Source organism: Haliotis cracherodii, unplaced genomic scaffold, assembly GCF_022045235.1.
Source record: "Haliotis cracherodii isolate W230 unplaced genomic scaffold, xgHalCrac1.p SCAF_8, whole genome shotgun sequence".
Lineage (NCBI taxonomy): Eukaryota > Metazoa > Mollusca > Gastropoda > Lepetellida > Haliotidae > Haliotis > Haliotis cracherodii.
In genome coordinates, this window is record NW_027266341.1 from 33,695,182 (window position 1) to 33,720,820 (window position 25,639).

Below are 25,639 nucleotides of genomic sequence, written 5' to 3' on the forward strand. Positions count from 1 at the left end.
ACTGTGTGAAGAGAATCATTTGAAATGTTATTATGATAAGTGTGCCACAATCCTGTGATTTGGGGTTCGAATCCCGGATGATTATGAGCCGTGGTTTGTGGACACCATACCCGTGGGTTTCACGCCTTGCGTCACTGCTGTGAGTGGCATATAATAAGACTAACTCGCTTTATTATTATACCCTGCGACCCGTGAAGTTCCGAGGTAGAATAGGTCTTCCGCAACACAAGCTTGTCGTAAGAGGCGACTAACGGGATCGGGTGGTCAGACTCGCTGACTTGGTTGATCATGTCATCGTATCCCAATTGCGTGGATCGATGCTCATGATGTCAGTCACTGGATTGTCTGGTCCATACTCGATTATTAATTACAGACTGCCGTCATATAGCTGGAATATTGCTGAGTGCGGCGTTAAACAACAAAGAAACACATATTATACACTGGACCCAATCGTGTCGTGTCACCACCCCCGTTTGTATGATGTCCAAATATAGTTGTATGAGATGTAAGAACTAGGCTGGTTCTTTCTCTATGGGGACCTGGGTGGCCCAGTCGTCTAAGGCGCCGCGATTCGCTGTCCAAAGTTGCGTCCCTTGGGCACGCCAGAAATCTATGGTTGTGGGTTCGAATCCCGATTCGCCCCGATTATGTTTCTAGGTTTGTCAGCACCATACCCATGCTCGTGGGTTTCACCGAAGTGGTAAACGTCTAAGACCTGCATCACTTCGGGCTTTCCTCCCACATTAAGCTGACACGCCGTGATATAACTGGAACACTGTTAAAAGCGGCGTTAAACACAACTCACTCACTCACTCTTTCTCTATGGAACAATTGGCCGAGATGTGGATTCTTATTCATGTTAAACATTATATAGACAGGAATGCTATCGTCAATACTTATGTACACAGGAAAGTAGTATAAAAATCCGAGAAAGTACTGACAACGAGAAAATACTACTGCGAGTTGATAGCTTTTTATCTATATATTTAGAGAATCATGTTTTTCTCGAAGCACAGTAGGTTCGTCACCTTGTGTGTTTCCATTTTATTCTTATTCGGAGACCGGCTCCGTGGTCTAGTGGACAGAGCCTCTGCCCCGAGAGTGGAAGGTCACTGGTTCGATCACCGGTCGCGTCATACAACATGCACCTCTATACATATCTGTGTATATGTGCATACGTGTGTAGAAATAGGAGTAGAAAATACATACGTGAGTATACTTGTCATGTGAACGCCTTTACTCATGTGTGTATATTTACGCCACGAGCAAATTTGCATCATGTCTGGAGCAGGTGCCAATGTGAATGTAAATTTGCACAGTGTGTATATGTTGCAATGTGAACGTTTATGTCAATGTAAGAAGATGATCTAATTAATATCCATGGCCAACACCAAACAAATTGTCAATAGTTGCCAACTTTTATGCGTATATACAGAGTTGAGCGGACGGTGTTTTCTTTTGGTTTCAAGGAGTCAAAAATTTGTGTACAAATCAAATCAAACACATGTTGCTTCACGCGAAAGTTTTCGGTGAAGTAACTCTCTTCTTATTCAAATTTGATTGGAAAACAACCTGTTTTGTGTTGAAAGTCGTGAACAGACTGACAAATATGTGTGCCTTTCACAATTTACATACTTACATATTTACACACCTAAGATGCTTTTCATGTGAACGCATAGTAAATTTACATATACATGTACGCACGTATGTATAGTTATACATGTGTAAAATTACTTACGTTAGTTAATGTTGTGCATGTGAACGGGGTATTAGTCTGGGCGGATCTGGGAATAACCCTCCCGACCGGCAAATACCTCCATGCCTGGACCTCTTCATGTGAGTCCGACTATTTGATAGTATGGGACGGAGCCTACTCCGGATAATGATGGAAAACAATAATTTGTTATTAGGTTCGTTCTGAAAATAATATGTTGTGGGACAAAGTTTGTTTTGAGTGAGTGAGTGAGTGAGTGAGTGAGTGAGTGTGTTGGGTTTAACGCCGCTTTTAACAGTATTCCAGTTATATCGCGGCGTGTCAGCTTAATGTGGGGGGAAAGCCCGAAGTGATGCAGGTCTCAGACGTTTACCACTTCGGTGAAACCCACGAGCACGGGTATGGTGCTGACAAACCTAGAAACATAATCGGGATTCGAACCCCAAATCATAGGTTTCTGGCATGCCCAAGGGACGCAACTCTGCACAGCGAATCGCGGCGCCTAAGACGACTGGGCCACCCGTGCCCCCAGTTTGTTTTGAAGCTCTGGTTGAATAAATCATCGTCTCAAACAAAGATATATCTTCGCATTACACTCAAAATTGCAAATGACTTCTTGGTGTCACAGTTTTGATGGTATAGAAACACATCACCTGACAGTACACAGTAAGTGTGTAGATCGTTAGATACGAACGCTTATCAACAGAAGACAACATGAACACAACCATCGGCTGATTATTCAAACTGGTAAATGGCGCATCATTAATGTGAGGTGAAGGTGAGCTGTAAAATTAAGGAGACGAATTTCATTTTATGTGAGAATGTCGTGATTTTTATAGCATCAGACATATAAATCTTCCCTCACATTGTTCTTCATGTCATAGTGTTAACAAAAATATTTTATGGTGTGTTTTTACAAACAAACCTCTTCAGAAGAAAACATGCTTCAGTAATATGTAAGAAATTTAATATACTGATGAGCAAAAGAAACTATACCGCTCACTTGATTTTATCCTATGTTTGATTTTTAACTGAAAATGTCTTAAGTTCTCGAAATAATATCGAAATAATTAACATTATTGGGGCTTAGTCAGCACTCAAAGAATCCTCATACATGGTGGTTATTTTTAACATAATGTGATTGAAAACTTTTGAAAATTAAAAAAAGTAATTTCCATAATACACAACTGCTGATACGCATCTTGGACACGTTATCTTCGGAAATCAATAAAACCTGCTTTTTTCGGCACATTTTTACAACATTTGAAACATGGTATGGTCATTTGGTTACAAATACATTTCAATCATCGGTCTTCATTGAACCAATTTATTGTTACACAACATTACTCAACCACAGATGACTTTTTACAAACTGTTGCTCATCTTCCCGCGGGAAGGTGTTAACTGTCTTTATAAAGTCCAGTGGAAACCTGATGAAGGAGTAAGGATGTAATACTCCGAAACGTTGAATTCTTTATTATAAAGAAGTTGACATCCATACATTCTCTTCATATATCTTCAGTAAGATAAGATTGAACAGTTTTAAAACCAAATAAAACTGTGTTCAATCTTACTCCACTTATTTAATTATTACTATATTGTGCCTCAGAGTTATAACTGTACCCTGTGTGTGTATGTGTGTTGTTGTTGTTGTTGTTGTTGTAGTAGTTGTTCATGTCTCTGTCAGTCACCATCTGGATTTTATCTTATAAGAAAAAATTACTCTTCTTCTACAATGTGGATTTACCAGTGATTATAAGAAATATGAAAAAACAACAACCATCTCCTCCTTTGATTTGTTTTTCCAGCAACTTTCCAAAAAATATGCTATAGATCTGTGGCCTCTCCTAAAAAGAGGTTTCCTTGTGGTTTTCGCGTGTTCTTTAACTTCCCTGTGTCTGCAGGTCAATTCTTTGAGAACTTGTGGACATTGTTGTGTCTGTGCATATGACTGACTCCCTCATGCGGATAATTACTTACAAAAACACTTGAACACGAATCAAAGTGTACCTACTACGGGACGCCTATTACAGCTCAGCGATACACAGTAACAAGTGCAGTTGTATTCACCGCCACGGCAATTAATCCCACGTGAGAGGGAGGCTTTGAAACACACACCCTCCAAGAGATATCTACGAGTGTAATTACATGTCAATTAGCCAGTTGTCTAATAGCCTCGGCCATACATGGATGTGGTCGGGTTGTTATGTACAAGTCCCTATCATGTCAAGGCATAACATTGACACAAGTGGGTGTTGTTGGTGGATATGATTACCCCGTAGACACTTGACACGTCTTGTTGCATGTGGGTTGCACTGGACACTGTCACGATGAGGTAACTGCCCGGATGTGGGAGAGAATGGCTACCACATGCTGGCTGCAAGGACTCTGGTCAAGAGAGAGATGGACAGACTGACCCTTGTCGGTGTTATGTTTCGCCTGGAAGTTATAACGTTAAAGGAACATAGGCTCACAAAATGAACAGCAATAAGAAAAATTAAATATTTATTTCTCAGAAAGAAAGAACTCAACATTTTTCAGAACCCAGAAACAAATTGTTTCTCAGAACATCAAGCTATGCTATATATACAGTGAATGATATATTTTTGGGTGGTGGGAAAGGGGCGAGTGGTGACGAATGCCTTCCTTTTGAATGCGGAAAGGGGCGAGTGGTGACGAATGTCTTCTCATGGAATGCGGAAAGAGACGAGTGCTGACGAATGTATTCTCATATGTTACAGAAAGGGGCGAGTGGTAACGAATGTGTTCTTGCAGATTACGGAAAGGGGCGAGTGGTGATGAAAAGATCGAATGAGGTGACGTCCTTCACAAGGCATTCTTATCATTGCGAGTTGGCCTGAAAATGTCCGTGTGAAAAAGTGTATATACTCGGGCTATATATTATATAACGTTATAGTTGTTAGTATAACGGGTTGATAATGTTGATCATTATCTATTCAGTCATTTAGATATAAATCGAAAAATTGTGGGATTCAAAGCCGACCCTTTCTGAGGTTAACGAATATATAACCTCCGTCCCTGCGGATCGAGAAATTTGTGTTAATTTATGGCAAAATGTTACCATCAATATTGCATAGTGGTAAGTGCATGAGGGAAAATGTGAGCTTTCTCAGTGTACTGAGCTATCTTTGAATGTATATGAAAGAGTGTTCGGTAGGTTTTTAATAGTCAAATTAAGGAAATGATCAGAGACAAAATGATATTGTCCTTCACGATGTTTTCTCGTAATACAGTCCCACAATATGGCCAGGGAATATAATTGTGATGGATAAATATGCTCGTGTTGGTCTCGTCGGAATCGTGTACTGGCCCCAGAACATGCATTTCAAAACCGAATCGCCAAACAGCGAGGTGCGCGTGCTAAAGGCTGAGGAAACCAATTTCACGTGCTAGGGCGACTGACGCAGTGTTCTCGTGGTTAATTTGAGCTCTTTATCAAAACAATTTTAGGCGGTCATAGGTAATATTATTGTCCATCGTTCACCAAACCAGCAACTCTCGTTCCCTGGTGTTGCTTTGTTGAAATAATGACTCGATTGCGTCCATGCCGATATTATTATATCATGTGAAACTGTGGTGTTAAACAAAATTCGCTCACGCGACAGGAACGCTCATACTAAACATGTGTTTTGTTATTTGACCACAAATTCGAATTTAAGATATCAAGAATTCGAGTTTTAAATATCACAAATCATTATTGATATCACAAATTTGAAATTGACATATCATCATTTGATTTATTGATATAAAGAAATCAATTTTTAGATATGAAATGAATTGTTGATATCATAAATGATTTTTTTTACAGATATAATACATGATTGATTGACATCACAAATTCGATTTATAGGTTGCATAGAAGAGTTTTATTTTCTATCAGAATGTCATAGTAGGCTTAATTAAACAACATTAAGTCTTTAAACGTATTTTTAATAATTTACCATCCCCAAATATATTAATTGTAAGTGTAACAGAGAGAATTTGTGACAAGTAAATTAATTATTTACTGCGGTGTGAGTTTAAGGGAGAATTTGTTTCATGAACCCAGACATAAATTATTGATACCAATTCATATTCTGATATCAATGATATATTGAGAATTTGTGATATCAATAATTCGATCTAGTGATATATCAAAATACATCGGTTTTAGTCATTTTGCAAAATCGAATCTGTGGTATCAGTAAATGAATTATTGATATTAAAAAGTAAAAAAAATAGTAAAACGGATCCTTCGGTACATGAGCACCGGAAGGATTAACGTGAATTATCTATAGATTGTGTGAAGAACGCCAGACAGCTTGATTCTGAACAAAACAAAGTAGCCCGAGACGTATCTGTATACAATAATTCAACGAAATGAAGCAGATTTGCCATTATCCCGTAATTCCAAAGGAGCTGCCACCTCAAGGCCGGGCGATGACATGGCGGACAACAATGCGCATTTGTTGGCAAGCAGACGTGTAGGTTTTACAACACCAAGGTGGAGACAAAGCCTGGGGTGTTATAAATACGCATTGTGGAGTCAGTCCTGACACGGGGAGATCCCTTGGGGGTCGGGATTGTGAGTGTCCGGGTGGGGAAGCGTCAGTCAGAGGACGAGTCCTGCTGCGAAGTGGCACCGATTGTTGAAGGTGTTTAACATGAAGCCGGGACAAGATGGCGGGCAATTTGAAACCTGTGTTTGTTTTCTTGCCTAATGTGCTAGACATGAAGGCATTTAGGTCTTGTTTTCATTTGGTACTGTTTTGTGACACTGAATGTGTTGGACTACAAACGTGCCTGGTACGTTAAGATGGAGTAGAACATGGGATATTGTGACTCGGGAAATTTTGTAACGCCAAAAGCATCCTGAAGTTTCAATGTCCAGATACCGCATACCAATATGGTCTTTGTAATGGTGTATTGGAATTCCCGTTATTGTGGAATAATGGCTAATTATCATTTCCCGAAACACGAGTGAGTATGGTTTTACGCCGCTTTCAGTAATATTCCAGTAATATCACGGCGGTGGACACAAGAAATGGGCTTCACACATTGTACCCATGTCGGGAATCGAATCGAACCCGGGTCTTTGGCGTGACGAGCGAACGCTTTAACCTACCCGACGGAGACACCCCCCCACCCCCACCCCGAAACACGAATGTGGCTATATAACACTGCATGTGAAATGAATGACATTCCCAAAATATATGTGCCCACTCATCTTAGGCGCCGCAATTCGCTGTGTTTAGCTGCCCACTCATCTTAGGCGCCGCAATTCGCTGTGTTTAGCTGCATTCCCCGGGAATGGCGGAAACCTGTTAGGCGCCGCAATTCGCTGTGTTTAGCTGCATTCCCCGGGAATGGCGGAAACCTGTTATTTTGGGTTCGAATCCCGGTTCACCCCGATTATGTTTCTAGGTTTGTCAGCACCATAGACATGCTCCTAGGTTTGATCGAAGTGGTTAACGTCTGAGACCTGCATCTCTTCGGCCTTTCGTCCTACATTAAGCTGACTTGCATATAACTGGAATACTGTTCGAAGCGTCGTTAAACTCAATTCACTCAACATGAATATTTCAATTTATTTAATAGAATAATTACATCACACACAACCCAACATTTAAGTCTAGTCATGGACTTTTCTGTTTTATCCTGCGTGCTGATATAGAAAAAAGAACGTATACCACAAACCATGACATATGACATAAAATGATTTTCCAATATGAATTCATACACCTTTATAAAATCAACTGTTTCACATCAGCTGAGAAGTGCACATTGTCGGTCAACAACGATATATGCTACGCGACAATTGCAGTGCGTGATTTAGCTGTTCCTCCTACCGTCGTGCCCCCTCCGTTCACGATGTCAACTTGTATACATAACAGCAAGATACTTTCTTTTTTAACCTTTTCCAGTGATGGGAATAAAATTAACAAACAGCAGATATTGTTGGGTTTAGGGTTTTCATTGACGTGTTCACATTTAACAGTGTATTCACGATTTTGTATTATTTTGCAATTCCCTGTTCTCATTTGGAGCCAAACGGACCTGTAAAGCTATATAATATAATACACTAGCACTCAGAATACCGCCGACACTGTGTTAACAGTCACGCAGCTATGGACCTGATGCTCATTTCTGTCTCTGTATAATACAGGTAATACGAATTCATATTTCACTACCGCTTCATGTAGTTAAATGTTAGCGACAGCCATAATGAAATATTTTACTGACGCCTCGTCCCACCACTCGCATCTTTCCCACTCGTCACCACTCGCCCCTTTCCGTAACCTGCAAGAAGACTCGTCCCCTATCGATGAATGTTATGTGCGAAAATACGACAAACCAATCAGAATGCGCGTATGATTTCAAGTTCTTCGTCAAGGAATCCCTCAGAAATAATTTTTGATTTTACATATGTCTTGCATCTACAAATATACTAAAGACACAGTTAAATGTGTTCAATCATACTGTACAATTCCGCTAGTCCCGAAGTGCTTTTAATTGCATCTGAAATATATATAATGTATGGGGAAATATATGTGAACCATTACGCAACGAGTTGACAATTGTTTTAGGTATGCCCGTTTGCGCTAAGACGGAACCCGGTCGAAAAAATGGCCACGAGTTGGTCACGAATGACAGAAAGATGCCATTCGTGACCAACTCGTGTTATTCCGGGACAAGCCGAATCGTTGTCCCGGAATAACACGAATTGGTCACGAATGCTTGTGCCCCTATCTTGGCCATTTCTGTGACTGGGTTCCGTCAAAGTGCAAACGGGCATGGCGTCAATTTACCACGCCCTCGTGAAGATCCGGGTTGACCTTTTTCCTCTTCTGAAGGACAGCGTGATCGGCCATAAAATTTCCCAGTCCCGTGATGGGATTCGAACCACGGACCTTCTGATCTGAGGTCGGACGCCTTGTCCACATGACCAAAGAGGTAAACCCCGTCAGCAAGCTGACAAGGTAAGGATGTCATCTGTGGGATGACTCCACGTCCTGCTACTAATTAAGACATCGAGGGGATTTCAACACTGTTGTTCACATGTGATGTGTTTCTCACAGTGATGAACCCACTGATAAACATGTTTAAAAGAGTCACTAACAAAACAAGCGTCATTGAGACATAATTCAAAAAGTCAAGCACCCTGTCTCGTGTCGGTCGCGTCGACACAGGTTTCACTTCCGGATCACGTGACACGGAGTCCATTTCATTTTCCCAGATCTTGATAGCAAGAATAACGACAGCAAATACAAACTGAAAGAAAAGAGAGAGAGACACCAACCACAGCACCAAAGAGTAAAACCCCAGATGGCTTGGTCCAACAGTCAGAATGACCCTCAGCTGGGAAACATTGGCAGCCACGAGAGCCATGTCCAGCATACACTGAACAGTTGTCCTCCGTACACCAAACTCGTTAACTGCACCCGATGTAACAACCTGCAATATAACAAACAAATCGGATTAGAAATGACTTGCTTATACCGATATTAATGTAGCGGCCATAACATTTCAGAGTCCAGTGGTGGGTTTCGAACCACGGACCTTCTGATCTGAGGTCGGACGCCTTGTCCACATGACCAAAGAGGTTAACCCCGTCAGCAAGCTGACAAGGTAAGGATGTCATCTGTGGGATGACTCCACGTCCTGCTACATACTTCCCCGTCAACAGAAGGCACGTCCCGGGCCGCATCGTAGGGTACTGAGACTTATTTTGCTCAAATTTGATATGAACGTGCATGAACGTGCTCAGCCCCTCGTTGGGCGCCAATGTAACGGCCATAAAATTTCCATGTCCCGTGATGGGATTCGAACCACGGACCTTCTGAGCACAGGTCGGACGCTACTGCTGAGTAGCGCATCTTGTCATTGAATGAACACGGTCACTGTGTAGCACGTGCAGACCGTGCTTGCGCTGTTCCTTCCACGGTTTGTCCCCCCAGATTTTGTTGGGTACAGGGTATTCATGGTCAAGTACCGTATTGATGTTTCATACACTTTTCTGGATTTCGAGTTATTTTGCAATTCACCGTTCTCATTTGGAGTCAAACGGACTGTACCATTGTCTGCAGTACATTTGACTCCAAGGGCAAATTACCCTGTAGCCATGTCTCCATAACTTAATTGTCATTACGTTTTAGGCGCTAATCCCCGTTGTTAATCCTCACCAACATTTCATTGTATATTGACTGACAGCCAACCTGGGCTACTTTATCACTTCCCGTTCATTACTGTTATTTATAGTGGGACATTTATTGCCTTAATTGTTCATCCCCTGAGTTGTGTCGGTACGTCACCCCCGGAAGTCCCATGTCCAGAGCAACGTCATTGTATTTCCATTGATGTTCATTACTATATATGTGCTACCATTACACTAGCATATATACATGAAAATTGGCCAAATTGGTGTCACATATACACAGACGGATCCTCAGATCCGATCTCAAAACACACAGGTTTCGGAGTCCACATCCACCGACTCCCAAACAACCAATCCATATTCACGGCCGAATTAATGGGCATGGCCTCAGCACTACACAATCAGCAATCTAAAAAACACCAAAAATCCTCACCATAACAGACTCCCTCAGTGGACTACAAGCCCTCAAAAATAAAAACACTAAAAACCACCCCAAACTAATAAATCAAAAACAACTTAACTAAGGCAGGTAAACAAATAGAGTTCATTTGGATCCCCGCCCACATAGGAATCTTTGGAAATGAAAAGGCAGATAAAGCAGCAAAATTATCCCTTAAAATCCCAGAAATAAGCTTCAATTTACCCAGCTCAAAATCAGAAATCAAAAGTGTCACTAAACGAAAAATCAACAAAAAATGGCAAAATATATACCAAAACTCAAATAGCCAAATCAGGAAAGTACTAAAAAAACAACCAAAATACTACACCAATCCAAAAAAATCGACAGAATAATTACTAAACTACAAACAGGCCACACCAAACTAAATAATCACCGTAAAATAACTAATCTACATACAACAGGAAACTGCCCACATTGCAAACAACACGAAACACGTACTCATTCACTGCACACACTACCAAACACCGAACAACACTACAGACCACCCTAAATCTTAAAACCGGACTTACGCTAGAACCAATCCTAAATCCACATAATAAATTAGAAAAATTCAAAGCCTTAGGCATATACCTAATTAAAACAGGACTAATAAGTCGCATTTAAACCCCAAATGAAATATTAAAACCAAAACTACCTTATCTAACAACCACCCAACACACACAGCTCCCTTAGTTCGTCCCCCACCCACTCTTGGCATTCTTTCCAAATCTCAAAATTTCAAAATGACTATATAAGCAGCCCCTAAAGCCCCCCTTCTGGCTTTCACAAACTCACTTTTCCCCTTTTTGGAAACACATTAAATGGCCTGGCCGGGCGGGTATGCGACATACGCTTGCAGTCGGAAAGCGCACGTTAAATCTCCAATCTAAGTAAGTAAGTACAGTTACTACGGTGTTAGTCAGGTTTGGTATTCCGAGTGCTGGTGTAGGGACGACCTCGAGCAGGATGTGCCGCTCGTAGGAAACGCCCTGAGGTGAGCTGGAGCTCCGCTCACCTCTTGTACGCCTGAGCTGGAAGGTCCGCTCATCGCTGTGTTTGTGTTGTCAGAGCAGGTATTCCGCTCATTGTGCAGTTGTTGTTTATTGTTTACATGTTGTCCATAAAGCCTTCCGGGACAGTGATGTCGATTTTGTCCTTTATTCCCCCAAGAGCTAATTCCCCGTCAACATACGCGTTGACAATATGCTTGCATATGAGACGCGAACCGGGATTCGAACCCACAACTCATGGAAACATTGAGCATAGATTCACCTGATACATATGTTAGGAAAAAGAAAGTAAAGGCCTAGTTGCTTTACATAGAGACTCTGAGATTATGTACTGAACTCACCAGGTTTCCGTCCGGCTCGTCAAACCCCGGAGTAACGTCATGGGGAGTAACCAGTCGCTCTTCTCCATCCGGGGTCCTGCGTAGAAAAGGTTTGAGTGATAAATGCTATAGTTTAGAGGTGAGTGCGTTAGCTGGTCAGAGGTTCAACGCTAGTGAAGTGATGTGGGTCTCCGACTTTTTCACTTTAGTGAAACCCACGAGCACGGGTATGGTTCTGAAAAACTTAAAAATATAATCGGCTCGTACCGGTATTCGAACCCACAATCATAGGTTTCTGGCGTGCCCAAGGGACGCAACTCTGCATAGCGAATTACAAATAACGATTAGGCCACTCCGTACACCGCCTTCGTGAACGCGGTACCTGAATGAAAGATAGCACGTTATTCAGCAGCATAATCTTATGTGACTATTTATCTTGCAACCCTCTTCAATAACAAACAAAATGATAAGATGAATACAAAAGTCAGAAGTGAGTATGGTTTTACGCCGCAATATCACGGCGGGGGACACCAAAAATGGGCTTCACACATTGTACCCATGTGAGGAATCGAACCCGGGTCTTCGGCGTAACGAGGGAAAGCTTTAACCACTCGGCTACCCCACCACCCCAGAAACAAAGGAATAAGGGCAATCCCTTCTTAAAATCGTAAGTTTATTTTATGTTACAAATGAAGTAGAAGGGGGACATGGATGGCCCAGTCGTCTAATGCGCAATTATTTGCTGTGCAGAGTTGCGTCCCTTAGTCGTACCAGAAACCTATGATTGTTGGTTCGAATCCAAATTTGGCTTGATAATGTTTCTAGGTGTGTCATTACCATACCTGTGCTAGTGGGTTTCACCAAAGTGGTAAACGTCTTAGACCTAAACTTTGCATCACTTCGATGTAAAACCCAAATCATATCTTCTACGTTGTATATCTATCGTGCCACGGGTTTGGGTAAAACCAAAGACGTGCTTCCAGCGGAGGTAAACATACGCCCACCAGTGTCATGTAAGTTCATATCTAGGCCCGTGAAGATCCGGGGTAGAATAGGTCTTCAGCCGTGAAAGGCGACTAGGCTTGTTGTAAGAGGCGACTGCCGAGATCGGATGGTCAGGCTCGCTGGTTTGGTTGATGCTCTATTGTCAATCACTTGAGTGTCTCGTCCATACTCGATTATTTACAGACCGCCATCATATAGCTGGAATATTGCTGAGTGTGGCGCTAAACAACAAACACTGAGATACCATGCCGCAGTTTAACATGGATATACCTCTCAGACACAATATACTGACTTTGAGCCAAGACCTTATAGAAAAAAGCCTTCTATGTGAAATATACATGGGGGTGTATGCGAGACTTACCCATCGGAGGCAAGATTACTTGACTCCACCAGTAATGCCACACTTCTAGGTCTCATCTCCACCTCTTCCTGAGAAGGCGCCATTGCAACTGATAACCTTCAAGACCGATGTTTTCGACTGAAGGCAAGGTCCAGGCCACCGGAGGGATGTAGGACCAATTGTTTCTCGAGACACGTCTCTAGGAACTTTTTTTCCTCCTTGGTCCAAATTGATTATTGCTAGTCTGAATCCTGAATAAAACAGACCTGCAGAAGACGGTGCTGATAGACTCGTGGAAGGCAGGTGGTCTTGGCGATGAACCAGGTTCAAACAGGTTTTGAAGATGGTGGCCCGTCACTTGTGGTTTCAGCTTCTACATCACCTCACACATGATGGAACATAGCGGCATGCAGAAGTTATATAACCCCAGGGTCGGGGAAGTCCGCCTGCACGTGACCATCAGTCCACAACCACGTGTAAACGACATCGTCATTGTACAGAAGGAAATGATTCCATTTTAACACAATGAATATTTTTGTAGAAAATGAGTCATGGCCAAGCTGGGTCAGCGAATACTTGGGCGCATCAGTAGAGGATGTAATATAGACTACACTGTCCACCACTGTCACTCAACATGTCTGCAGTTCCCCAAACTTGTTGAACTTTTTGAACCCAGACTTGTCGTTAGAGGAGACCAACGGGATAGGGTGGTCGGCTGACTTGGTAGAGCGTATCCTTGTTGCGAAGATCTATGCTTACGATGTAAAACACTGGATTGTCTGGTCCAGATTCGATTCTTTACAGACTTATCATATAAGCTGAAATATAACTGAGTGTGGTGTTAAACAACCAACAAAACAATGTATAGTGAACGTACTCGAGCAAGTACTGAAATGACCGTGTCATTATTAAGAATGACATATGCCCCAGAGCAAAGTGTCCAAGTCCAGCGTATGATGTCAGTCGTCTCAGACGCAGCAATTCGCTGTGCAGAGTTGCGTCCCTTGGGCACGCCAGAAACCTATGATTGTCGGTTTGAATTTCAGGTTCGCCCCGATTATGTTTCAAGGTTTGCCAGCACCATACCCATGCTCGTGGGTTTGAACAAAGCGGTGAACGTCTGAGACCTGCATGACTTCGGGATTCCCCCTCCATTAAGCTGACACGCCGTAATATGACTGGAATACTGTTAAAAGCGTCCTTAAACCCAACTCACTCACTCAATAGAGTAAAGGGACTGGAAGAGATATTGTATTATGGAAATGATGCTTAACGCTTATGGGTACCATCAATGATTACTAAGATCTATAAGATCTGTGAACAGGGACAGACTATCCTTGATTATCCAGTATATCTTGTCTCTCCCTTGTGATCGATCATAATTGAATGGCGATACAGCCCACTGGTTAATCGAGGATGTGTGGCTTTCAGAAGAGGCAGTTTCATTGGTTGGTGATTTTATGCTGATGATTTTGTTTGTTGTTTAACGCCGCACTCAGCAAAATTCCAGCTATTTGACGGCGGTCTGTAAATAATCGTGTCTGGACAAGACAATCAAGTGATTGACGTCATGAGCATCGATCCACGCAATTGGGACCGATGACATGCATCAACCAAGTCAGCGAGCCTGACCATCCGATCTCGGTAGTCGCCTCTTACGACAAGCATAGTCGCCTTTTACGGCAAGCATGGGTTGCTGAAGACTTATTCTACCCCGGATCTCCACGGGCCGTATCTCAGGGAGCTAGCAATATAAAACCGGCGTTAGTCCGGACAAGTTCAAGCAGCCACACGCACACAAACACACAAGTACATGCACATCGCTATATAAGGGCTATAATCCTGAAGATAATGTTAAACCCATTCACCTCACCTACCAAACACACGGAATCCTTCTTCATAAGATGTATCTCTATACATAACGGCTTTTGAAATGGTCGTGTAAGTATTGATAAACAAAATCACAAAAAGAGGCAAAACGTCAAAGCTGAAACACTTATTTGATATTTGATGGGTGGGGTGACTGGGATGCAAGAACCAGGATGTTATCAACGCTGATGTTCTAAAAACATAATAAAAGTCTGAATTAAACTTGGCATTCGCTGTGAGCGTTCACGCAGAGATCATTTCAATATATACATTATATGTATCTGCCGTGAAGTCAAGTTCCAGTTTATGTATATATTTCCAAGAAAAGGGTGCCACTGACCTCGACACAGGAAACGTAAAGGCCTCTTCGAATTATAGGATTGATGTCACTTCCGGTAGTCATCTTGAAATAGACTGTGAGTCAGGATCAGGAAAGTAACTGCTAACCCAGATATGATTTGTTTGTTTGTTGTTTAACGCCGCACTCAGCAATGTTCCAGCTATATGACGACGGTCTGTAAATAATCGAGTCTGGACCAGAAAATCCAGTGATTGATAACATGAGCATCGATCCACGCAATTGGGACCGATGACATGTATCAACCAAGTCAGCGATCCTGACCACCCGATCCGGTTAGTCGCCTCTTACGACAAGCATAGTCGCCTTTTACGGCAAGCATGGGTTGCTGAAGACCTATTGTACACCGGGTCTTCACGGGTCTTATGCTCATGAAGGAGAGTGAGTGAGAGAGTGAGTATGGTTTTTATGCCGCTTTTAGCAATATTCCAGCAAAATCACGGCGGGGGACACCAGAAATGGGCTTCACACATTGTACCCATGTCGGGAATCGAACCCGGGTCTTCGGCATGACGAGCGTACGCTTTAACCACTCGGCTACCCGACCGCCCCTCATGAAGGAGAAATATTTTGTATTAATTAGCGATAAGAGCCAGGTGACGTCACTTCCAAACCGAAGCCATGGTGGTGAATGGGTCCAGGGTTGTCATCATGATAGAGTGACGACATAATACACTGGATAATACAGTTTGCGGACACTTTGGCCTATTAATTAGGCGTTCGGTATATATAGGTTTCTGGTCAATGTTTATTTTTTTCTCATAAAATATCGCACCACGATATAATTGAGGTGGGGTGAAATGAGGTTTACCGTCGCGTCAAAGGTTATTGATTGTGTGTGCGTGCTTGTACAAGTTCGGACTCATGCCGATTTATAATGCTAACCTACTGAGATACCATGCCGCAGTTTAACATGAATACCAAAAAGCCCCTTAACGCCGAACGCCAGACAGGGTAACAAGAAGTACCATCTTTTAACGTCTATTAAAAAAAAACACTGACCGAGCCTTTAAAAAATTCATGTATATTTATTTCATGCGTATATAGGTATATTCGTTAGTAATTATTTTGAACATTTTACTAGATTATACCACATCCCTGTGATCTTTGAAGTCATCTTTGGTGGAAGGATGATTACACTGCAGTCTTTGTTTTTCAGGAAGCATGCAAAACTGAATTGCATACATTTTAGTCGGCCTCATTGTTACTTCCGTTCGGGTTTAAAAAAAATATGAAATCGTGTCTGGTACAAATCAATTTTCGACATACATCTTTCCTCGCTGTTCGAATTCCTTTCCTAGCTTCCTTTGGAATTTAGGTTTTCATACTCTCAATATATTTTCTTGTTTCAAACTGCGAATGAATGTTTTCTTTGTTTGCAATTAATTGTTCTATTTCCATTTTAACATTCGGAAGGGATGTTAGCTTGGATCAACAGTGATCAAAGGTATAACTTCAGTGTTGGAGCGGCCGGGTTGCCTAGTGGTTAAAGCGTTCGTTCGTCCCGCTGAAGCCCCGTTTCGATTCCCAACATGGGTACAATGTGTGAAGCCCATTTCTGGTGTCCCCCGCCGTGATATTGCTGGAATATTGCTAAAAGCGGCGTAAAGTCATACTCACTCACTTCTGTGTTATCTGGTGTCATCGCTGGATAGATTCGCATAATTGTAACAGCAATTTTGCTCTTACATTATCATCCAAAGCTGGCTTCCACAATAAGCAAAATTATTTATTTCAATAAAATGTCCGCCACCTCCATCGATACAATCGATAACGTCATATTGTATTCTGCTCAACAATGAAGCCCTGTTACCTTCAACCATGGACAATTATATCACCTAGGAGTTATCCTTACAATGAAAATTACCCCGCAATGCTTTACAGGACATTGTGACGTCATCTGATAAAATAACGTCAGAATCAAATGATGTCACCAACCACTCTGCCACGGAAGCTGACTAGCTGTAGTTTTCGCACTCACGACACTGGTTATTACTGTTTACAAACTGAAAAAAGTTAGCAGAATTAGTTTGGATTAAAGATAGAATCCCCCGTCAGTCTTTTGATATAAAATATATCAACACTCATCGATAAAAGTAGAAGACTCAACGTGCTAATATGTTTAATATCAAAAGACACTCGGGTGAGATTCGCTATGTATCAAAGTTTGTATGGTAAGAATTCATTAATATAACAAAATGAAGGAGTGAGTATGGTTTTACGCCGCTTTCCGGGGGGGGGGGGGCTTTAAACATCCTACCCACGTGGGGAATCGAACCTGGGCCTCCGGTGTGACGCTGAAACACTTTAACCACTAAGTTACCCCATCGTCCCCCATCACAAAAAGAGCAATGTTACTGGGATACAAATCATGAGCATCAATCTACGCAATTGGTATACGCTGACATGCATAAACCGAGTCAGCGAGCCTGACCACCCGATCCCGTTAGTCGCCTCTTACGACAAGCATGGGTTGCTGAAGACCCAGAATCTTCACGGTGACTCAGCGGAGTCCGTATGAACTATCTGCATAAGGATGTTATTCCACGCTTGTTGCAAGGCTAACAAGAAGTCTGAGGCTTGGGCTACGTCTATCAAGTACGCCCAACATTATATGGGTTCAGACCTGGTGACCAGGAAATCAGTTGTGAATCGAACGGAGTAAGGTCGGGCATTGTCATGTTGAAAAACGATCTTTCGTTGGTTCATGAACGGAATGAAATGATCTGTAAATAAATGTGTTTAGAATGTACACATACAATACATGTTTAGGAATAAACGGAATACATATTTGGTATATTCTATCTAAGTGCGTTTTGGGTCTGAATACCTGAAAGAGCAATCGTCTCAGAGCCTTAACACATCATCCGTATAACCTAAAGATGTTTACGACTAAGTGCATATCATTGTGTATTATCCTAATAACCTAATCACGTTTACAAAAATGCACAAGTTAATTTTTGTTTGTAGATCTGTATGTGTGACGTAAATTCTTTGTAAGAGCGTTCTGAGGATTCGACGTTGTTGTATCGTTGTGAAAACCCAAGTAGTTACTTCCCTTCCGGAAGGGATGTTATCCGAGTAGTTACTTCCCTCCCTTAAGTGACGCCATGCATTGACAACTTAATATTTAAATAAAGTCGGTCAATATGCAATCTGAAAATGAACGAAAAGTGTAAATTCTCTTAAGGCCATTATAGTGTGAGTAAATCCTTTTACGGCCATTATAGTGTTCGTGAGATTCACGGGACTTTCTTTTCAAACTTCAATATATGTTCTAATGCTTCTATTTACTTACATCTATATTACACACTGTAATGAAATTACATTAATCATTTTCTGGAATGTATAATTGTGCAGCTATAATGCACAAAACATGCATAGGTTTTGCGCAGTCATTATCAGCAGAATCTATTATCATGCCTCCACGTCAGAATGATGAGATCTGATTGGTCCATGTGATCTTGATCAAACACTGCGTAGGTTTGCCAGCACAAAGCAGTGTGGGTTTTTCATCACTTTGGGCTTTCCTCCCACGTCATATCACGGAAAATAGTGTCAAATCAGAGTTAAACCAAACTCACTCACTCACTCTGATCTCATCTGTAGTTCACAGCCTCATCTTGTCAGAGAGTCCAACTTTCAATTATTCAGGATTATATATACTGAACAAACAAAGTTAAGGATCATCAACATTCTTAGGGATACTTTCACTACCAAACATATCCCCCAAAATATTAATTCCTAACTCTTTTGTTCAATATACATACATCTCCAAAAAGAACAAAAGAACCCCAAATGTATATCAGCATAAAGGTTTTATAACAAAATAGGTGATTGAAAACAAGAATGAATTGTGCAATAACAAATCACTTAACAACTCTCTTTTAATCATTCGAGTGAAATACCGTATTCGACGTAATAAGCGCCCCGCTATAATTGCTAATATATTGGTTAGTGAACAATCCCAATTAGCACCCCTTCTGATTGATCAATGTACACAAGACTTATTTATTCGCGTATAATACGCACTCGTGTGTTACATGCACCCTTTATTATGGGCAATTAAATTCTGGAAAAATATATCTGTCGTACATGAACATTTCAGGCTGTCAGCATAAACCACGAGATTTATCTTTCAACTCATCTTTTTTCACTAAAATAATATTCTAATGAGAGCCACCCTATTTCTAATTTTGAGAGCGCCCAGATTCATTAACATACAAAGGTTAAATATATTCCACGTTGAAGTATGAGGATCATCTAGGGAAAGACTGCTGAAACGAGGATTTTGTTACAATCTTACACTATAGCACATCATTTTTAAAATACAAGGTGTTACCACAAATCTTTGTAGGATAGTATTTTCTCACACCAAAATATGCATGTCCAGTGATATCTGATCTATATCAGGTCAGGTCAGTATTATAATTGTTGTATGGATACCTTGTAGCCAGATGCAGGATCTGGGGGAAAAACAAAACATATTAGGATAAATTTAAATTTAAATACATCCCACTGAAATAAACGTTCGAACATAAAAAAATAGGAGGGTTCATCAAAGAACAGAAGTTTTTAATAATTTTTCTAACAAATGAATAAATATAAGGATCCGGGGGCAAAACAAAACATATTAGGATAATAAATGTTCAAACTTAAAAAAGAAATAGAGAAAATGTTTTAGGATTAATCCAAGAAGAGCAGTTTTTAATTAATTTTCTTACAAATAAATAAATTTAAGAATCCGGTAACAAAACAAATCATATAAGGATAAACACATTTAAATACCCTTGAAATAAATGTTAAAACTTAAAAAATAAATGTTAAAACTTAAAAAAGAAATAGTGAAATGTTGTTGTTTTGTTCATCCAATTACAGCAGTTTTTTATTAATTTTCTAACAAAAAATAGATTTAAGGTATACTCCTCAGTAAAAGAAACAAACTGGTCTAGCCTGACCATGAATGATGCTTTCGAACCTGACCTGGACCTTGACAATAAAACACGCAGCAGTATCTAATTTTAATATAGGTTCCTGTCAGATCCTCCAATGACCCCTTCATGCCATGTACAAGATACATTGTATATGGTGATACAGTGGTGTATTACAAAGCAGAACCTGACTAAACTGGACACATAATGAAAGACCTTCTTCCCCCGGGTAACCTCGTTGGGAAGATGCCGAGTGAAACAGTGAGACAAGCCAGGGTCAGGTGGTTCAAGTATTAAACTACCACCCAGATGGCTTTAGCTGCAGTTACCATATCTCTTTGCTTCTCCTATAAAAGATTTTAATTTTGACTTCAAAGAGCCACGGGCTGTCCCATACAAAGTGTTTTCCTACTAGATTTCCGATTCGGAAATACTCTCTAACAACCCTGCCACAATTCGTAATCCAACGAAAACTGCAACACCATTCGCTTCATAAAACGCTTGCCTTGAAATATGCATCTTACCGTGACAAGAGAGTTAACTGACTTTAAAAGTCCAGTTTCCACCCTTGCCGAACAAGATCGTAGCGCCACTAAGTGGCTATTACCAGTTATGTCCCTTCTAAGCCTCTCATATGGACCAATCAGATTCCACCTCTTGTGTCTCTTGCGTTTGCTTCACACAAAATGGTAGCACCCAGTCAGGACGATCTGATCGATAATCAAGATCTATATTGTGATAAAATGGGTCTTACATCGCGAAATGTATCAAATCACATGAGCACCTTGATTAAAAACATGAAAATATTTGGAAAATATCTGCTGACAAAGAGTTGGCGTTGCAGATGCTTTGCAAATCCTGCAATCGACCGAAATCTGCATTTCAGATGCAATTTAAAGCACATCGGGACTTGCGGAATTATACAGTATGATTGAACACATTTAACTGTGTCTTGGGTATATTTTTAGATGCAAGACATATGTAAAATCAAAAATTATTTCTGAGGGATTCTTTGACGAAGTACTTGAAATCATGCGCACATTCTCATTGGTTTGTCGTAATTTCGCACATAACATTCATCGATTTCTTGCAGGTTACGGAAAGGGGTGAATGGTGACGAATGTGTCCGAGAGAGACTGTGTTGATGGTGGATACGTCTCGCGTCACATGTTTCTTGTCTGGGTGGAGCAGCACAGCCCTGTCTTGTCTTAACCTCGATGTAGATTCTCTACCTTTGACTTTGTGATGCAGGAATACCCTCTGGAATACAAACATGATCTTACCATGCTGGGATCTGGAGATTATAATTAACAGTGCTATGTGGGACAATTCAGTGTTTGTGAGACAATTCAGTGTTTGAGAGACAATTCAGTGTTTGTGAGACAATTCAGTGTTTGTGAGACAATGGAATGTTTGTGAGACAATGGAATGTTTGTGAGACAATGGAATGTTTGTGAGGCAATGGAATGTTTGTGAGGCAATGAAATGTTTGAGATAATACAATGTTAGTGAGACAATGTGTTTGTTTGACACTGATGTGTTTGTGAGACAATGAAGTTTTTGTGAGACAATGCAATGTTTGTGAGACAATGCAATATTTGTGAGATAATGCAATGTTTGTGAGACTTTCAGGTGTCTAAGACAATTGCAGTGTTTGAGAGACAATGCAATGTTTGTGAGACAATGCAGTGTTTGAGAAACAATGCAATGTTTGAGAGACAATGCAATGTTTGTGAGACAATGCACTGTTTGTGAGACAATGCAATGTTTGTGAGACAATTCAGTGTTTGAGAGACAATTCAGTGTTTGTGAGACAATTCAGTGTTGTGAGACAATGGAATGTTTGTGAGACAATGGAATGTTTGTGAGACAATGGAATGTTTGTGAGGCAATGGAATGTTTGTGAGGCAATGAAATGTTTGAGATAATACAATGTTAGTGAGACAATGTGTTTGTTTGACACTGATGTGTTTGTGAGACAATGAAGTTTTTGTGAGACAATGCAATGTTTGTGAGACAATGCAATATTTGTGAGATAATGCAATGTTTGTGAGACTTTCAGGTGTCTAAGACAATTGCAGTGTTTGAGAGACAATGCAATGTTTGTGAGACAATGCAGTGTTTGAGAAACAATGCAATGTTTGTGAGACAATGCAGTGTTTGTGAGATAATGCAATGTTTGTGAGACAATGCAGTGTTTGAGAGACAATGCAATGTTTGTGAGACAATACAGTGTTTGTGAGATAATGCAATGTTTGTGAGACAATGCAGTGTTTGAGAGACAATGCAATGTTTGTGAGACAATGCAGTGTTTGAGAGACAATGCAATGTTTGTGAGACAATGCAGTGTTTGTGAGATAATGCAATGTTTGTGAGACAATGCAGTGTTTGAGAGACAATGCAATGTTTGTGAGACAATGCAGTGTTTGAGAGACAATGCAATGTTTGTGAGACAATGCAGTGTTTGTGAGATAATGCAATGTTTGTGAGACAATGCAGTGTTTGAGAGACAATACAATGTTTGTGAGACAATGCAGTGTTTGTGAGATAATGCAATGTTTGTGAGACAATGCAGCGTTGAGAGACAATGTAATGTTTGTGAGGCAATGCAGTGTTTGAGAGACAATGCAATGTTTGTGAGGCAATGCAGTGTTTGTGAGATAATGCAATGTTTGTGAGACAATGCAGTGTTTGAGAGACAATGCAGTGTTTGAGAGACAATGCAATGTTTGTGAGACAATGCAGTGTTTGTGAGATAATGCAATGTTTGTGAGACAATGCAGTGTTTGAGAGACAATGCAGTGTTTGAGAGACAATGCAGTGTTTGTGAGACAATGCAATGTTTGTGAGACTTTCAGGTGTCTAAGACAATGCAATGTTTGTGAGACAATGCAATGTTTGTGAGACAATGCAATGTTTGTGAGATAATGCAATGTTTGTGAGACTATCAGGTGTCTAAGACAATTGCAGTGTTTGAGAGACAATGCAATGTTTGTGAGACAATGCAATGTTTGTGAGACAATGCAATGTTTGTGAGAGAGTGCAGTGCTTGTGACACAAAGCGGAACTTGTGGTGCTGGGTTGTGTTTTGCCTGGACTTTGTTTTGCAATATATATTGCCAGAAACAGACTTCTGTGTTTTCTTCATTTAGATCATATCACACATATTGTTCACGTACAAATAATATCCTGTTTACTGGCGAAACAATGCAGTGTTGTTTTGATACAATGTTGTTGGCATTGTGAGAATGCTGTTTGTAACAATGTCGCTATGCTTTGTGAGACAACTTTGTGTCTGTGATACACTGTTGCTCTGCCTGAGACTGCTGTTAGTATCACAATGTTGCTGTTTTGTGAGACAACCGTGTCTGTGATGTTAGTAACAATGTTTGTAACTATGCTTTCTGAGACAATGATGCTGTGACATAGTTGTTAGACAATGATGCTGTGACATAGTTGTTAGACAATGATGCTGTGACATAGTTGTTAGACAATGATGCTGTGACAGTTGTTAGACAATGATGCTGTGACATAGTTGTTAGACAATGATGCTGTGACATAGTTGTTAGACAATGATGCTGTGACAGTTGTTAGACAATGATGCTGTGACAGTTGTTAGACAATGATGCTGTGACATAGGTGTTTGACAATGATGCCGTGACATAGTTGTTAGACAATGATGCTGTGACAGTTGTTAGACAATGATGCTGTGACAGTTGTTAGACAATGATGCTGTGACATAGTTGTTAGACAATGATGCTGTGACATAGTTGTTTGACAATGATGCTGTGACATAGTTGTTAGACAATGATGCTGTGACATAGTTGTTAGACAATGATGCTGTGACATAGTTGTTAGACAATGATGCTGTGATATAGTTGTTAGACAATGATGCTGTGACAGTTGTTAGACAATGATGCTGTGACATAGTTGTTAGACAATGATGCTGTGACATAGTTGTTAGACAATGATGCTGTGACAGTTGTTAGACAATGATGCTGTGACATAGTTGTTAGACAATGATGCTGTGACATAGTTGTTAGACAATGATGCTGTGACATAGTTGTTAGACAATGATGCTGTGACATAGTTGTTTGACAATGATGCTGTGACATAGCTGTTAGACAATGATGCTGTGATATAGTTGTTAGACAATGATGCTGTGACAGTTGTTAGACAATGATGCTGTGACATAGTTGTTAGACAATGATGCTGTGACATAGTTGTTAGACAATGATGCTGTGACAGTTGTTAGACAATGATGCTGTGACATAGTTGTTAGACAATGATGCTGTGACAGTTGTTAGACAATGATACTGTGACATAGTTGTTAGAGAATGATGCTGTGACATAGTTGTTAGACAATGATGCCGTGACATAGTTGTTAGACAATGATGCTGTGACAGTTGTTAGACAATGATGCTGTGACATAGTTGTTAGACAATGATGCTGTGACATAGTTGTTTGACAATGATGCTGTGACATAGTTGTTAGACAATGATGCTGTGACATAGTTGTTAGACAATGATGCTGTGATATAGTTGTTAGACAATGATGCTGTGACAGTTGTTAGACAATGATGCTGTGACATAGTTGTTAGACAATGATGCTGTGACATAGTTGTTAGACAATGATGCTGTGACATAGTTGTTAGACAATGATGCTGTGACATAGTTGTTAGACAATGATGCTGTGACATAGTTGTTAGACAATGATGCTGTAACATAGTTGTTAGACAATGATGCTGTGACATAGTTGTTAGACAATGATGCTGTGACATAGTTGTTAGACAACAAGTATTTGTCACAGAGTGACGAAATATCCCCCGCCTGTACACCATAGTACCAAATATGAAGACAATCCAGCGATTAGTTCTTGAGATATTGTGGCAACACCGTTTTCCAACTCCAAAAACAGATTTGCCTGCTGTGATCTTGAAAATGGGGTCAAGGTCACTAAAACCAACTGGTGTCTGCGGAGTCTGTATATACACCATAGTTCCAAATATGAAGACAATCCAGAGATTAGTTCTTGAGATATTGCGGCAACACCGTTTTCCAACTCCAAAAGCAGATATGCCTGCTGTGACCTTGAAAATGGGGTCAAGGTCACCAAAACCGACTGGTGTCTGCGGAGTCTGTATATACACCATAGTTCCAAATATGAAGACAATCCAGTGTTTAGTTCTTGAGATATCGCGGCAACAAACAGGTGGGACGTACGGACGGACGTACGGACGGACGGACGGACGGACGGACGGTCGTGAATACTATATCCCCCGCTTCGCGCTTTCGCCCGGCGGGGGATAATGATGCTGTGACATAGTTGTTAGACAATGATGCTGTGACAGTTGTTAGACAATGATGCTGTGACATAGTTGTTAGACAGTGATGCTGTGACAGTTGTTAGACAATGATGCTGTGACATAGTTGTTAGACAATGATGCTGTGACATAGTTGTTAGACAGTGATGCTGTGACAGTTGTTAGACAATGATGC

The 25,639-nt window shown here is 40.8% G+C and overlaps 2 protein-coding genes across 3 annotated transcripts in view; both read right to left on the minus strand.

The window, feature by feature from the left end:
• Positions 1 to 6,937: 6,937 nt before the first annotated feature.
• On the minus strand, positions 6,938 to 13,454 carry LOC139449924 (ninjurin-1-like). Its single transcript, XM_071231537.1, has 3 exons — positions 13,005 to 13,454; positions 11,660 to 11,735; positions 6,938 to 9,169 (listed from the first exon to the last, which is right to left on the minus strand). Exons 1-3 carry the CDS (start codon positions 13,085 to 13,087, stop codon positions 8,738 to 8,740), a joined length of 591 nt encoding a protein of 196 aa, XP_071087638.1. The 5' UTR covers positions 13,088 to 13,454; the 3' UTR covers positions 6,938 to 8,737.
• A 5,572-nt stretch (positions 13,455 to 19,026) lies between these two features.
• LOC139450010 (DNA repair protein RAD50-like) overlaps positions 19,027 to 25,639 on the minus strand; it is a 57,422-nt gene continuing 50,809 nt past the window's right edge. For both annotated transcript variants that reach the window (XM_071231625.1, XM_071231624.1), the window contains exons 41-42: positions 20,539 to 21,401; positions 19,027 to 20,475 (exon numbers count right to left, since the gene is read on the minus strand). In XM_071231625.1, coding sequence (XP_071087726.1) covers positions 21,350 to 21,401 — 52 coding nt within the window. In that variant the 3' untranslated portion in view covers positions 19,027 to 20,475; positions 20,539 to 21,349. The remainder of the gene's footprint in view (positions 20,476 to 20,538; positions 21,402 to 25,639) is intronic.

Excerpts from the sequence above, each read along its gene's own strand:
- LOC139449924 (XM_071231537.1), bottom strand. The coding sequence starts at position 13,087 with ATGGCGCCTTCTCAGGAAGAGGTGGAGATGAGACCTAGAAGTGTGGCA. Across the intron at positions 11,736-13,004 it reads AGTAATCTTGCCTCCGATGG|GACCCCGGATGGAGAAGAGC; the intron begins GTAAGTCTCGCA and ends TTTTCTACGCAG. Across the intron at positions 9,170-11,659 it reads ACGAGCCGGACGGAAACCTG|GTTGTTACATCGGGTGCAGT; the intron begins GTGAGTTCAGTA and ends GTTATATTGCAG.